Source organism: Coturnix japonica, chromosome 4 (genome assembly GCF_054131305.1).
Source record: "Coturnix japonica strain WE chromosome 4, WE-NBRP24, whole genome shotgun sequence".
Lineage (NCBI taxonomy): Eukaryota > Metazoa > Chordata > Aves > Galliformes > Phasianidae > Coturnix > Coturnix japonica.
The window spans coordinates 49,354,809-49,368,362 of NC_140666.1; the positions used below are offsets into that span (position 1 = coordinate 49,354,809).

General features: G+C 47.7%; 2 protein-coding genes across 21 annotated transcripts in view; both read right to left on the reverse strand.

The window, feature by feature from the left end:
- AFF1 (ALF transcription elongation factor 1) overlaps positions 1–5,446 on the reverse strand; it is a 49,481-nt gene extending 44,035 nt beyond the window's left edge. For 3 of the 4 annotated variants that reach the window (XM_085546698.1, XM_085546697.1, XM_015861534.3), the window contains exon 1: positions 2,605–2,719. Coding sequence is in view for 3 of the 4 variants with exons in the window: in XM_085546697.1 (XP_085402823.1) it covers positions 2,605–2,621 (17 nt within the window). In the remaining variant the exon portion in view is untranslated. Of the gene's footprint in view, positions 1–2,604; positions 2,720–5,393 lie in introns of those variants that run through there. The other variant, XM_015861533.3, reaches the window with a different exon arrangement.
- Positions 5,447–10,125: 4,679 nt separating this feature from the next.
- The window catches only part of PTPN13 (protein tyrosine phosphatase non-receptor type 13), a 95,487-nt gene continuing 92,058 nt past the window's right edge, over positions 10,126–13,554 (reverse strand). For 16 of the 17 annotated variants that reach the window (XM_085546709.1, XM_085546710.1, XM_015861658.2 and 13 more), the window contains 4 exons: positions 13,050–13,387; positions 12,303–12,518; positions 11,571–11,633; positions 10,126–10,983 (listed from right to left, as the gene is read on the reverse strand). In XM_085546709.1, coding sequence (XP_085402835.1) covers positions 10,900–10,983; positions 11,571–11,633; positions 12,303–12,518; positions 13,050–13,387 — 701 coding nt within the window. In that variant the 3' untranslated portion in view covers positions 10,126–10,899. The remainder of the gene's footprint in view (positions 10,984–11,570; positions 11,634–12,302; positions 12,519–13,049; positions 13,388–13,554) is intronic. The other variant, XM_085546716.1, reaches the window with a different exon arrangement.

Here is a 13,554-nt window from a genome sequence, read left to right on the forward strand (position 1 = left end):
TGAAAGCTTTTCTCACAGGGTGGTGAGGCACTGGCATAAGCTGCTCAGAGAGGCTGTGGATGCCTCATCCCTGGAGGTGATGGGCCTCATTAAAGGCCCCTCCAACCTAGGGGAACAACCCAAACCAATCTATGATTCTACAGTTAACCATTTTCCTTATCAACCTCTCTCTATATGTTAAAGCAGGGACAGTTTTCCCTTAACCTGATGGGTAAGGCTGAAGAAACAACAGTAGCACAACTTCATGTCGCTGTTACAATAAACCACAATACAACTACAAGTGACAGTTCCAAACACTAAACGTACCCATCCCCAGACCAACCCAGAAGACAAACACGCTCATGTGAAGTGTGAAACGGCTTAATGAAGTTCACCTACTGGAACTTGCTGAGGTATCTCATCTTGACAGTACCCAAACCAGTGAGGCACTGAGAACTAGAACTGAGCAAGCACCTCCCCCGACGGGGGTCTCATCCCCAAGCTGTGTGAATGCACAGCTGTGGAAAACCTGTGCTCAGCTGCTTCCCATCAAGTGTTTTGCTCCAGCAAGGTGCTGCACCTGGGAGGACACCTGCCCCAGCCAGTCCAGCCAGCACTACGTGTGTCTTCATGCTCTCACCATGGCCACAACCAACTCCATCCAGCAGCTTCAACTGCAGCACACAATACTGTAGAAATAACTCCCTGATCCCCACCCTCATTCACCAGGCAGCAGAACAACCCCAAGACCCTGCCAAGCTGTGTTTGCAGCAGCCCTCAGGAGGAGCAGCGCGTTGGCAAAGCCACCACGGGACCGAGGATGTTTCATCTTTGGGCTGACAGGTGAGGTAACACAAGACAATGTTTCAGCCCTTCTTCACCTGCATCAGCTGCCTGGAACGCAGTATCACCAATACTGGCATCTGCCTGTATCGGCAGGACCCGCAGAACAAACACGTTATGAAATGTGCCTGGAGATCTGGCCCAGAAAGCTGCGAAACGACACAGAGCAAAAACCAAGCTGCATCTTCCTCAGGGAAAAGCCTCAGCACCACTCCCTCCAGAAGAAACTGTTTTGCTGCACTGACTGGTTTAAATGCAGATGGAGCTACATGGTGTCTGGACACAGCATTCCCTTCTTTTTTTTACTGAGGGCCCAGCACTATTCCCTGACTCTCAAGGAGTTGAGATGTGGCTGTTGGGGTGCTTCATGTTGTCCCCAGCTCTGGAGAAATGAACTTATCTGTTCTGCTCGTGCAGCCCTGAACACAGCACAACAGCCCAGCATGGTCCATGCTGCTCGGGGATGCTACAAGCATCACATCATCTGCATGTTCCAGAAGGGAACGCACAGAGCTGCAGCTGCAAGCCTATAGCCCAGCCAGCAAGTGAAACACAAAGCAGCCCACACTGTGCACTGAACAGCACAGGCTGAGGGATAGCCCCTCCATTGACTGCTTCTAGATGTAAGGTGATTACAGCAGCTGGTGGGAAAAGCTGATTCATCTCAAGCAGCTAAAACACCCAACTCACCACACAATCAATTTTAATATATAGTATTAAAAGAAAATACAGTTATGGCATTTACTAGTGCACCAGTTTCTCAGTCACCACCACTGCAATTTCTGAAGCACTGCTGAGCAGCAACAGGTGTGTTTCACCTCCTTTTTCCCCTTAATCTGCCACCTCCAGAACACTGAATCCAAATGCCATATGAGCACTGAAAACGAAAGAAGGACGCTGAATTTTCTCGCTGCCAAACCCGCATCCTCCCCAGGTTGACCTCCCTTCTCCTGGCCGTGCCTATTGAAATGCACAGCAAGCGAGAAACAGCAAACCCAAGCAGATGGAGGGCTGCCCAAAAGGCCTCACGCCGAGCGATACCCAAAACGCTGCGGTGTTCTGTATCACACCATAGCACCGGTGATTTACCGAGCTTGCACAAACCGACTGCGGGGTTGGTTGGGTGGTTTTCTTTGACAAAAGAGATGCAAAACCAAAAGGCTCACACCTAACAGACAGAACCCCCTGACACGCCTGTAACAAATCGGTTCTGCGGGTGCTTGGCCTCTCTTGCCTATGTAGTATGACTGCAGTTACTGAGCGTACGCGGCTTTGGTGTTGAATAAAGGCTTCTATGCACTGGTGCTGCACGCATCTCTGGCACCCCGTGGCTAACCCAGCTCCATCGGGGCACACCGCTGCTCACCCTCGCTCCCACTCTCTCTTAAAACAGGCAGCAACCTGACTTTAGTGCCGATCTTCAAGCAGGCAGAGGTTAGTTAGCGAGTAAGGGAACACGGGAACAAGAAGAAAAAGCGCCGTAAAACTAAGCCTTGGTGTCTGTCGCACGGAGAGAGAGTTCAGCCCTTTAGGAAGCCATACACTCGCAGCTGTAGTTCGGTCACCTCAATGCCCCGAGAGCCGGGGAGGGGGGTGTGCCGCCACCTCCCTCCCTGCTGCGGGATGCCGGAGGGCATCCCCTGCTCGGGGAATCCCGGAACGACCCCAACAGAGCCGGGTGACCCCCCCTGCCCCCCCCACTTAACCGGGTGACCCCCCTCCGCCCCCCGAAGCCGGTGACTCTCTCCGAGCTGTGCCCCCCGGATCCCCTCACAGCCGTACCTGGACTGCGCGGCCATGGCGAAGCTCACGCCGCCGGCCCCGCCGCCTCCATGGGGCCCTCCCGCAGCCCCACGGCCGCGCTACGCCCCGCAGCGCCTCATCGCTCGCTCTGCCCTGAGCTGCCCGGCCCGGGTTGGGTTACGCTCATCCGGGCCCTCCTCCGGCCCGCCGCATTCCCCGACCCCACCGAGGGAGCGGCGGCCACCCGCGGCCCGAAGGGGCGGTGCGGCCGCGGGGCTGCCCGAGGCCCCTCGCCGTGCGCCCGCCGACGGACGTGGCTGCCGCTCGGTGCCCGCAGCCCCCCGCCGCTCCCCCTTGTACCCCCCCTTCTCCGGGCGCTGTGGTACGGCCCGCAGCCCGTGGAGGAGGCGTGGGGCGGGCCGAAGGGCTGAGCGGGGGGAGGTGGTTTAAAGAACAGAAATACGAGCTACCGAAAGGCGTTTGGCCGCGTTTCGCCAGGCTGAGACCTGTATTTTGTTGGAGCAAAGTGTGAAAATTGTGTCTTCTTCCTTGTCTCCTATAGCCAACAGCACCAACACATTATTCCTCTCAGACTTCCCAAAGTGCCCCCTGTGCTGCTGTGCTCAGCATCAGCAGGACGCAGCCTTCCCCCACATAGGTTTTATTCACCCACCGGGGATTAAGTTTCCCCTTTTCCAGCCCTCGCCTCTGAAAAGTGTGCTCCAAACGAAGGAAGCAGTCTCCGTGAGGTAAAATGCAAACAAAACAGGTCAATAAAACACAACCTGTCACACTGAGGAGTGCATCCCTGATGTAAATATCACAGGCAAAGGGTTCAGGGTGGATATTAGGAACAATTTCTTCTCAGCAAGAGTGGTGCTCCATTGGCACAGGCTGCACGGGGAGGTGGTGCAGTCACCATCCCTGGGGGTGTTCAGGAACTGTGTGGATGTGGCACTGAGGGACATGGACAGCAGGCATGGTGGAGGCATAAAGGATAAATGCAGTAGATACCACACGGTATTAAAATAATTAGACATTGGCCATGTGAGCTTTCCTGAAGTATCACATTTGCTGTACGACACAACAAGTGCTTGTTTATCCCCAGAAATAGGTCAGCTTCATGCCCTTACCAACCTTTTCCAAACGTCTCATTATATTGTACCGCACTGTGTTTTTTTAAGCAGACACACACCCTTACTTTCAGCCTTCGAGAGGCACTGCTCTCTTTTAATTAAAGCACGTCCTGCCAGGTCTGTTGACAAGAAATCCATCTCTCCACCACCACTGCCACTGATGAGTCCTCCACATTGGAAGGTGAGAAGGGTCACACGTGCGTTGTGATTCCAGGCTGTGATTCCAGGTGTGCGAAGCAGCAAAGCCTTTTTATTTACAGAGAGCACTTCTGCACCAGGTCAGAAGGCAAAGGCTGACGCAGACTTGCAGGACAACCCCTAACAGTGCAGCCCTTTAGCACCCCTAGAAGGCAATGTCCTCTTGCCCTGCTCCTTCTCATCACCTCCATAGAAAAGCAGAGGCTGATGCCTGCAGAAGGGTTCATCCCTAAGGAATGGCTTGTGCTCTGGTAATTCCAAAGTGTATACAAACCTTGCAAGGGCTCGATATACTCCTGTCTTCCCCCAGCCCCAGCTGTGGAAACAGCTGTGCAACAAACACATACGTTGCTGCTGTAAAGCACAGGGTACAACACCACACAGCACAGCATTTCACAGGCTTCACATGTCCAGATGATAGATTAACCTTTCCCCTAAACTCCTGCCTCCAGTGTACAGCTGGAAAGCAAGTAAAACCCAGAAACTCAAACATACAAGCATAGACAAAAACCAGTTTAACGAGGCAAATCAAGTTGCATGCTGTGGGCAATGGCAGGAGTCTGGACCAAACACCTCTCCACAGGCTTTGCTTTATAGCACCTCCTTAAACTTAGCACTTCCAGATCTCCATCCGTCTGCCAGCAGCACACCCTTGCTGGGCAAAGCATGCAAAGCACTCAGCACCAGGTCTCACCCAGCTTGCATGGCTACAGAAGTGGCAGGGGAAAGGAAAAGCAGCACGGCACTGAAAAAAGTAGGAGGGGAGGAACGTAACCAAAAGGTAGTTTGGGCTTTAAGAACAGAAAACCAAGATGAATGCAGCTAGTTAGGGGGAAAAAAAGAGAAAGGAAAAGAAGAAGAAAAATGGTATAGATGTTAAAAATGAACCATTTCTGAGAAGCAAGGGGAAAGCAGCCCTTTGTGCTTCAGGATTTAAAGTAAAGGAAATAGACTTGAAAACAGAAACCACCTTCTCCCACAAAGCAGACCGCACTGCAGGCTGTACCCGAGGAGATTTTGGCAGCCGTCAGGAGGAATTTCCATTATCTCCCCAGGCACTGCTGACTTATCACTGTTAATGTCTTCAAATGTTCCATCACCAGTAAGAACTTTCACAAACAGTTAAAGTCAGAGAGAGGTTTATAGTCCTTGTTGGCTTTGGCACTGAAACTGTCAGAAACCACACTGTGCAAGGGTGTTAAATCTCCTGATTTATATTCCAATTGAATCAAGATAACAATCTATGTACAGAACACAATGTACCCTTCAGATTCACTACAGCTGTCAGATTCATTTTGCAGCAATATTCAATCCCCAGATGAGGCAGAGAGGTATGTAGGACACCAAGAAACTAAATGCCTGGGATTTTGGTTTGCTTTTGACCCGGCTGTTATGCATTATATTGCAGAGTTCCAGAAAGTGGATTTCTTTAACCGATTCTTCATAGTTATGAAGACAACTCCATAGACAGGAGAAGAGCAAATGAATTCCTACCTATCATGTGGGATGCTCTCTTTGCCTGGAGATGCCATAGCTGTCTTTCTGCAGTCAGCTCATCTGAAAGAGAGAAAAACAGATATTGAACATCTCCTTGCAAAACAATAGCACACTGTACCCAGAGGATGCCACCCAAGCTTTGCTTGAACAGTCAAAGACCAACCCAGGAACATCCAGGACAGAGAGGGGAAATGGGAGAGTTAAAGAAGCAAATGTGATGTGTCTTCAGGTTCCAAAGTAGTAAGTCATGACAACATAGTGATGTCCAAAACATTTGTCATGCTGACTAGAAAATGAAATCTGAATGCGTATTTTCTTTCTCTGTGCTCAGCTTTTCAGTTTGGATTTGTGTTGCATCCAAAATCTGTTTTAAATTAATTCTCCAAACCCATTTGGAGACACAGTCCTCATCCTCCCCTCTCAGATATATTCAGAACTGTGTGAATCCCTCGATTCTCCCTAGCAGCCTAAATCTTTCATAGAGAGTCACCGAGGTTGGAAAAGGCCTCAAGGATAATCTAGACCAACAGTCCACCTACCTCCAATACTGCCTACTAAACTATGTTCCTTAGTACCACCATGTTCCTTAGTACCACATCCCCATGGCTCTTGAACACCTCCAGGGATGGTGACTCAGCAGTACTATAGGCACTGTCCCAGGCCACCTCACCAAAGGAAGAAAGGAGGAAACAGAAGGGGAAGGATGTTGCAGTAGTTATTGCAAGAGGCTGCCCTTTATGCCACTGTAACAGCAGACCTGAAATCGTAGAGCTATAGAATCACAGAGCTGTTTGTGTTGGAAGGGACCTTTAAAGGCCATCTGATCCAGCTCCTCTGCAATGAACGGAAACACCTACAGCTCTCCTCTTTGATGTCAATCAAACTAGATGGGTAATCTAATTAGGATGGCTTTTCTTGTTCCAAAAACAACCATATCATTATCAGTGCATTTTGCTTAAAGGGCAAAAAACCCTTTATTTCTTCACTCTTTAAGGTCTTTTCCAACCTGAGTTATTATATGATTCTCTACTTCGAATAGACTATAACTCTTCAGTGAGAAAAGGAAAGGTTAGCACTGTTTGTCTGGGCATCTGCAATGTACTATCAACGAACCCTGGTGGAAGACAAAATAAATGCAAGCAGCCTGCCCGGTGCTGATGCTGCAGGAGGAGGCCGTCAGGAGGGGCAGCTCATCTGCTGCCTGCCCTGTATGCTGCTGAGCCATGCCACAGATGATTAATGTGAAATCCCAGCTTCTTAACCAAACGCAACCCGAGGTGAGGTCATCTCCAACAGAGCACCTTCTACCAATCAGCAGCTAACCAGAACCATGAGCAAAGAGGCCTTTTCAACACCCGACTTCCACCAGCCTACGGAGAGAACTCCCTCAGAGCTCACACATACACCACACACATGCTGACAGACCATATGGCTTCCTGAGGGCCCTCTGGTTGGATTAAACAGCTCAGGGACAGCTTTCAGAAAATAAAGCAGCAAAACACCACCACGAGGCCCTGCAGTGAGGAAGGCAACAACGAAGACCACTGAAATATTCCTGTATTCCACACAAATGACAGTAAAAATGGCCTTACCCACAAGTTGCGTGGTATGGTGACAGCAGGCAGAGAACTATCTATGGCATCGAGCTCACTCAGAAGTCAGTAGTTCAAGCTGTAGCAGCAATTTTCGATCCTAAAATGAAATAAGAGAAAACAGTGAGTGCTGAAGAACTGCCAGGAGTCACCGGGGCGAGTGTCCCATATCCTCTGTACTGTATGCACAGAGATTGAGGTCAGAGATACTGTCTGTGATACTGTGAACGAGAACCAGGGGACAGCGTGGCACAGGGAAGGCTGTGGCCATCTCCCAGCCACCTAGGAAAGCAGCACTCAAGGGAATGGTGGACTTGTGATGCTCTGGTGATGGGTTTTGCCACGTGTGTCAGAAATGCAGGCCCAAAGAGAAGAAGGCTGAGCCTGGCACTTGTTTTTCAAAGCCTTAACTTTCAAGTGTGAACGGGAGGGTGGTGGGAATGGAAGAGTAAAGCCACAGGTACCTTCAGGTTGAGCCTTCAGGTTGGGCGCTGGGATGCTGGGAACAGAACATCAACGAAGGCGCTGCCGGGGCAACGCTTCATCCTTAGATACCTTACCCAAAATGCACTGCCTGACCCGCTCCATTGCTGCACACAGCTCATCCTGGAGCTGACCACAGAGCAGTTCATCTTCACTTTACCTTTTCCATTGAGAGACTTGAGGAACTTCAGGAACCTAATAAAACTCTCTTCTGGACCTTTTCATTGCCTCTTAAAGATATTTTTCCTGTTCTCCTTGCCCTAACCCGGGCATTCTAGATGAGAAGAGGCTGAGGCAGCCCACCAGGTTCTCATCAACTCTCTCAGCCTCTAACCAAACCTAGAGGTTCGTTTTCCTTTTATGCATCTGGAAAACGTCAGAGCCAAACTGAAGGTAAGGTTAGAAGGCTTATTCACTCTTCTCTTGCTGGTGTCTTCAGAATCAGGTGACAAACAAAAAAGAGTTAAGCCAGACACCAGTAAGCAAGGCTCTCCCAACCCAGTAGGAATTCATTCTGTAGGTGGGCACTGGCAAAGGAATCCATTTAATGAAGTTCTGTCACACCCACAAAGGCAAACTTCATTAGGCACAGACTGTGGAATACAATTGACATGGAAAGAGGACAGTGCTTTACGCTGATCTGCATATGAATGTTAGGCTTGGGCTCCAACATCTCTTTTTGTCCTACTGGAAACACCCCAGGCCCCATGAAGCCAGCTTCTGAAGAAGCAGGGAAGGGCAGGACAGCAGTGGGTCCAGACATTCCCAGCAGGCACCTGGTTGTGCAGCAGAGAGCTGTGACTGCAGAGAGAGGCCTGGTCCCACCAAAGGACAGCATGGCCTGCTTTCTGAAGCCTCACTGGGACATTCTGAACGATGCCTTCACACCTCTCCTGCTCTGTCCTGAGGCAGCATGGAAAGGCCCTGGCTGCCTGTGGCCTTGTCTCCCAGCACGCTGTTGTCACTGATACTGCTTGAGAAGGTGATGCAATGGCTTGAGGAGGTGGGTTTTAGCCCCAGATAAATGTTAGTCGAGAGGCACAGCACAGTGCTGACTCCAGTTATGGGAGATGGTTGGATGCTCTTTGATATGCTGGCAGAACACAGCCTGTGAACAGTGAGAAACAGGCACCTTGCCTTGTGTTTTGATGCAAGAATTTGGGAATGGGTTTGAAGATTGGAAAACAATTCATATTTGGTACACTTGTGACTCCATTTCCAGTCAATGTTGATACATTACCTGAATTTTCAGACGGAATGCAGTTCCAATCAGACATTCAACTCAAGAACATGATCATGGCTCTTCACCAGACTTGTATAAGCCCTCTCCTACCAGAGAGCTTTCTGGAGCTGGAATCTGACAGCCTAAAAGAGGCTGATGGCATTGTACGCTCTCTTACCCTCAACACTGAAGGAAGCTGAAACTGCACAGAGGTAGACCTGGGCTGGGAACAAAGCCCCCCAGCTCGTACCGGTGAGCAAAGAGCCTTTCAGACATGAGCTTGATCTCTGCATCACCTGCTCCAGGCTGGAGACAAGCCAGACACACCTAGGCCCGACGTGTACCAGCATCCCAAAGATGATGTGGAGGGGCAACCTGGCAAGGACATATAGTCTGCAGAGAGAGGTGAAGCACTCTAGAAGTACGTGGCTAAGGAAATCATGTACCCCTTATGTCTCTGACCTTACGGCATGCTTTGAAGTTGCAAGGGGACTGAATATTTTCCCAGGTTTAGTGGCAGATTTCACATCATGGAGCAGGAGAGTTAATGCTGTTGTAAATAACTGCAGCACAGGGCACTCTGCCTGGATTGCCTGTTCACCAAGTTATTTTTTTAATCATCTCATTAGGTAACATCCGTGAGATTATGTTTCCTATGCAAATGCTGGTGCTGTGGTAGGTGCAGCCCCCAGCAGAACCCTTGAGAGAAGATGCAGAGGGGAGGGTCTGAGGCCCAAGCAGAGAAGCTTCAGACAAAACCTTTCAGTTGCTGCCACGTAAATGCAGCTGACTGTAAATTGAGAGGGCTGGGGAAAAGCCAGGTGTGTACCTGCATGAAATACTGCACATTCAGTGCTAGAGGAGGCAGAAATGGGCTTCCCTTTCACCCTGTGTGTTGCAGCAAGTGTGAGCGTGGAGAACTCTTGTTACCATCGCTGGTTTTACAATGTGAGCATGGAGCCATACTGATAGCAGGCCTCACAAACATATTTTTCTCTCCATGTGTGTACTTTTCTTCTACTACTTGAGAACTTACTCTGCTATAATGGAGGGTGGGTGCTATATCAAAGATAATTAATGGAAGAGTTATTCCGTCTGTTCCTTTGCCAAGCTAAACATTGGCATACAGCGGGCAGATCCAACCTGCAGACTGTTACAACACAGCATGTGGGCTCTTGATCCTTGCAGGTGAAAACGCATAGCTAACAGTGATGACTGTTGAAAAATAGTGTTTTGTAGCTGAGAATTTGCTCCATCAAATAGTGTTATTGTGCTCTTTGCATCAGAAATAAACAGGAGGCATTACTTTCACAGTGACCTACACATACACAGCTCAACACGATTCCTCTCCAGTGCACATGGCCCAGCTAAGCCCAAAGGTTGGAGACCTCTGTAGGAGGAGGACACAGAAACAGCCAGATTCACCCACCAGTGGACATTAAGTGTATTTTTATTTACAGAGTAGAGATGCCTAATAAGTTATAAAGTTAGACATCTGATAATTCAACTTCTTTTCTTTTCTTTTCTTTTTTTTTTTTTTTTTTGTAAAAGTATATAAATATATACATGGAACTCTATCAAGTAAACATTGTTAACTGTGGTACTTACAGTAAACAGTCACCGCTATCCTTACACTAACAGGCAGCTCTTAAAGCTTAAATACTGATTTAAGATACCCTCTATAAAATAGTTCCAACTGTACTAAAAGGCCAAAACATTTTGCCATACACAAGCTTTTAAAAGAAACCATTAAAACAGCATGGTAATAAATTTTGCCAGGACAAAAATACTGCTTTATCCCACCCCCTACGAAACAAATACTCCAGAGCAGCTGCAGAGCTGCAGGAGTATTTTTACATTACTTCTTTTTTTTTTTTCTTTTCCCCATTTTTTCATTAAAATATTTTTTATTTGAGTATTTAATCACGTATTAAGGAAGCTGCAAAAAAATGCAGCTTTATTAAATATTATTTACTGTTATACAAATATCTCACAGCTGTGTCCATGGGCTGAAGACACCAGTGGTATGGTACAAGCTGTCCTTTGTCCATACACTATGTACCTTATCTGCAGTGACACACAGAGATAGATAGAGAAAACATTTGACAGCAGCTGAAGAAAAGGACTTTGATAGTATTGGCAGAACAAAGAACAGGTGAGAGCCTTCAGGTTTCCTCACTTCCTTATTTTTGAAAGCACTTCCAGTTCAGGATTTTATTTGCCTCTCTTCTTCGTGCTGGAGATGATTCAGGACATACAGGACAACTTGATAGCAGAAGATGTACTGATCCTGCAAGAGGAAGATCAGAGTGCATATTATGTTAGCAGTGTAGCTTTGGGAGCTAATGCATGATTTGGGGTGAGAGTTCTTTTCTGTTTGCTTTTGGAAACTCTACTGAGAAAAGCCCTTTTCAAAAAGTGGTTCCAGGTCTGATGTAGGTTCAATATCTCCAGACCTAGATTGCTCCCAGAGGTTTGGTTTACTTCTAGCTAAACACCTCCCTCCAAAAGGAGACTTCAGGATGGTCTCCACTGGTTTCAGTGATTCAGAGCAGGTACAGTGAGGCCCTCTCTTTAGCATGTTATATATATATATATTTGCCCAGAAAAGCTCAACTGATTTCCTCTCTTTAGGAAGAAGAAAACTCCAGTTCCAACTCTTCTTTTTAGTCACAAATTGAAAGAGCACAGCATGCTTAAAGCTGCATATAATTTTTAATCTATAAAATGCATCCCGATACTCAGAGACATCCATCCAATTTCATTCTCATAACACAGGGCTTGCATTAGAGGGCACAAAGATGATCACTACAGGAAGCTTCTCGGTACATCAGACTTAGAATCCCAGTGTCTGGAAAGCTGTACTTGGAGACTCACCTCAGTCTGCACCATCCCATGCCGCTGCAGACGCATTGTGCGCACCAGGTCTGAGATGTCAAACTACCAAAGTAAACAGCAGCAAGTTAAGTGCTGAATAAATCCATACGTGCATACACAAAATATCCCCAGCACCACACCAAGGAATCCAACCAGGTCCATGAAACATGTAGCAGTGAAACAACTTACACTTGTGTGTATCCTGCATACACTTGGTAGGTTACCAGCATGAGCTGCCTCAGGGCAATAAGGATGTCACTCTCCTACACCTTTTACTTTCTCTGTGCACCTCCACTGGCTTTATGGATTACTGTTACCAAGAGCTGAGTATGCAAAAAATCTAGTCCTTTGGCCCAACCAAACACAATGCCTTTCATTTCTCCTGGTGTATAAATCTTCTGGACATTTGGTGGGTGCTTAAAAACCCTACTGAGCTCACCATAGCTCTGCTTCCCTACAAACTCACAAAAGGATTTGCTGTACTGGCCCAATGGTGGACAGTAACATACCGAAGCTAGCCAGCACTTTCCTCAGTATCCCCCAAGAAAGTACATTCCCATTGGTGCTGGAAAAAGAAATTGACATATTGCTATCTTAGGTCAAGGTGTTTCTACAGTGTGAGTTTGTGATGGTTTCTTTCATCACTCATTTTAAATATGGAAGTAATACTCCCACTGAGCAGAGTTCTTGCGAGTCAGAAGCATGGTTGAGCCCATTCTCTCATGTACTCACATCGAGGTCTCTGCTGATGAGCCCCAGAACTACATCGATACAAATCAGGGTCCCTGAGCGGCCAATGCCCGCACTGCAGTGTGTTACGATGGGTCCTGATCTGTGGACGTGCCGCATGTAGGAGATGAACGTCAGCAGGTCGTCTGGCTGAGAAGGGGTGTCATGGTCGGGCCAGGCGGTGAAGTTCAGGTGGGAAATGTGCCGTACCTCACCTGTCTGAGGGTTAACAACAACAGTAGGAACAAAATGTTGCACATAGCAAGAAGAAAAAGAAGACAGAGAAGTTCCTAAATGTTAAGCCTTAGAAGAGAGAGATTTGTTCCATCAGATTGGTCTGCAATTCAACGAAACCAAAGAAATGATGACTCAAACTGAAAATAAACAGTAGGTGGTTAAATAGTATGAGGTTTTCTGTGCAGACCAACCATGCACAGGAACAAACCATCCAGACTGAATGCTGTATCTCTACATATCTTTCTGCTTCTGTGGACAAAAACACCCAGGGAGCCACATTTGAAGTCTAGTTAGCATCAAAAAATCTCCTCCTGGCCCAACTGCCTTCTCCTGTAAAGGTCCCACAGCAGCACAAACTGTAGGGCTGATGAGTTGCTCAATAACTATCACTGGGCAAAGAGAAGCACTACATTACTTCTCAGAGCAGACGTTGTGATTAAAACCAGGCAAGACACCAGCACAAAGACAGAAATGCCAGCACTCAAAAAGCACATAAAAATCAGACTGACTTACCTGGATCTCTTCTAGCTCCAGCACTCTGATGATGAAGCCCTTCAGTTGCTGAAACCTTACAAGAGCCAGACGCAGTCTATCTGTTATCATGGTGGTTTTATGGAGCACATCTGGCCAGTAACGTTGGCATTTTATCTTCTCTCCTTCAACCTCCTGAGTCATCATGGCAATCACAGTACAATTCTGCTCCCAAACCATCTGCCAGAAGTCTGCTACAGTAGTGGGGAGAGGTCCTTGACAAGCAATGTAGACAAACTCTTCATTCCCCACTGGCATGCGAATGAAGCTGGCATTGATGTATCCACCTTCACTGCCAAGAGGAACTCTGGTGGTATCATCTGCATTTCCAAAACAACAGAAATACTTCAGTGTTAGGTGTGAATACAATTAAATCTTCACACAGCAGAGATGCTGAGCCTTACACACTCACATGGTGTCTATCTCCAAAGGTGTTTCAACATTTTATTGCAAAACAGAAAACATAAAACACAATGCAATACTTGCA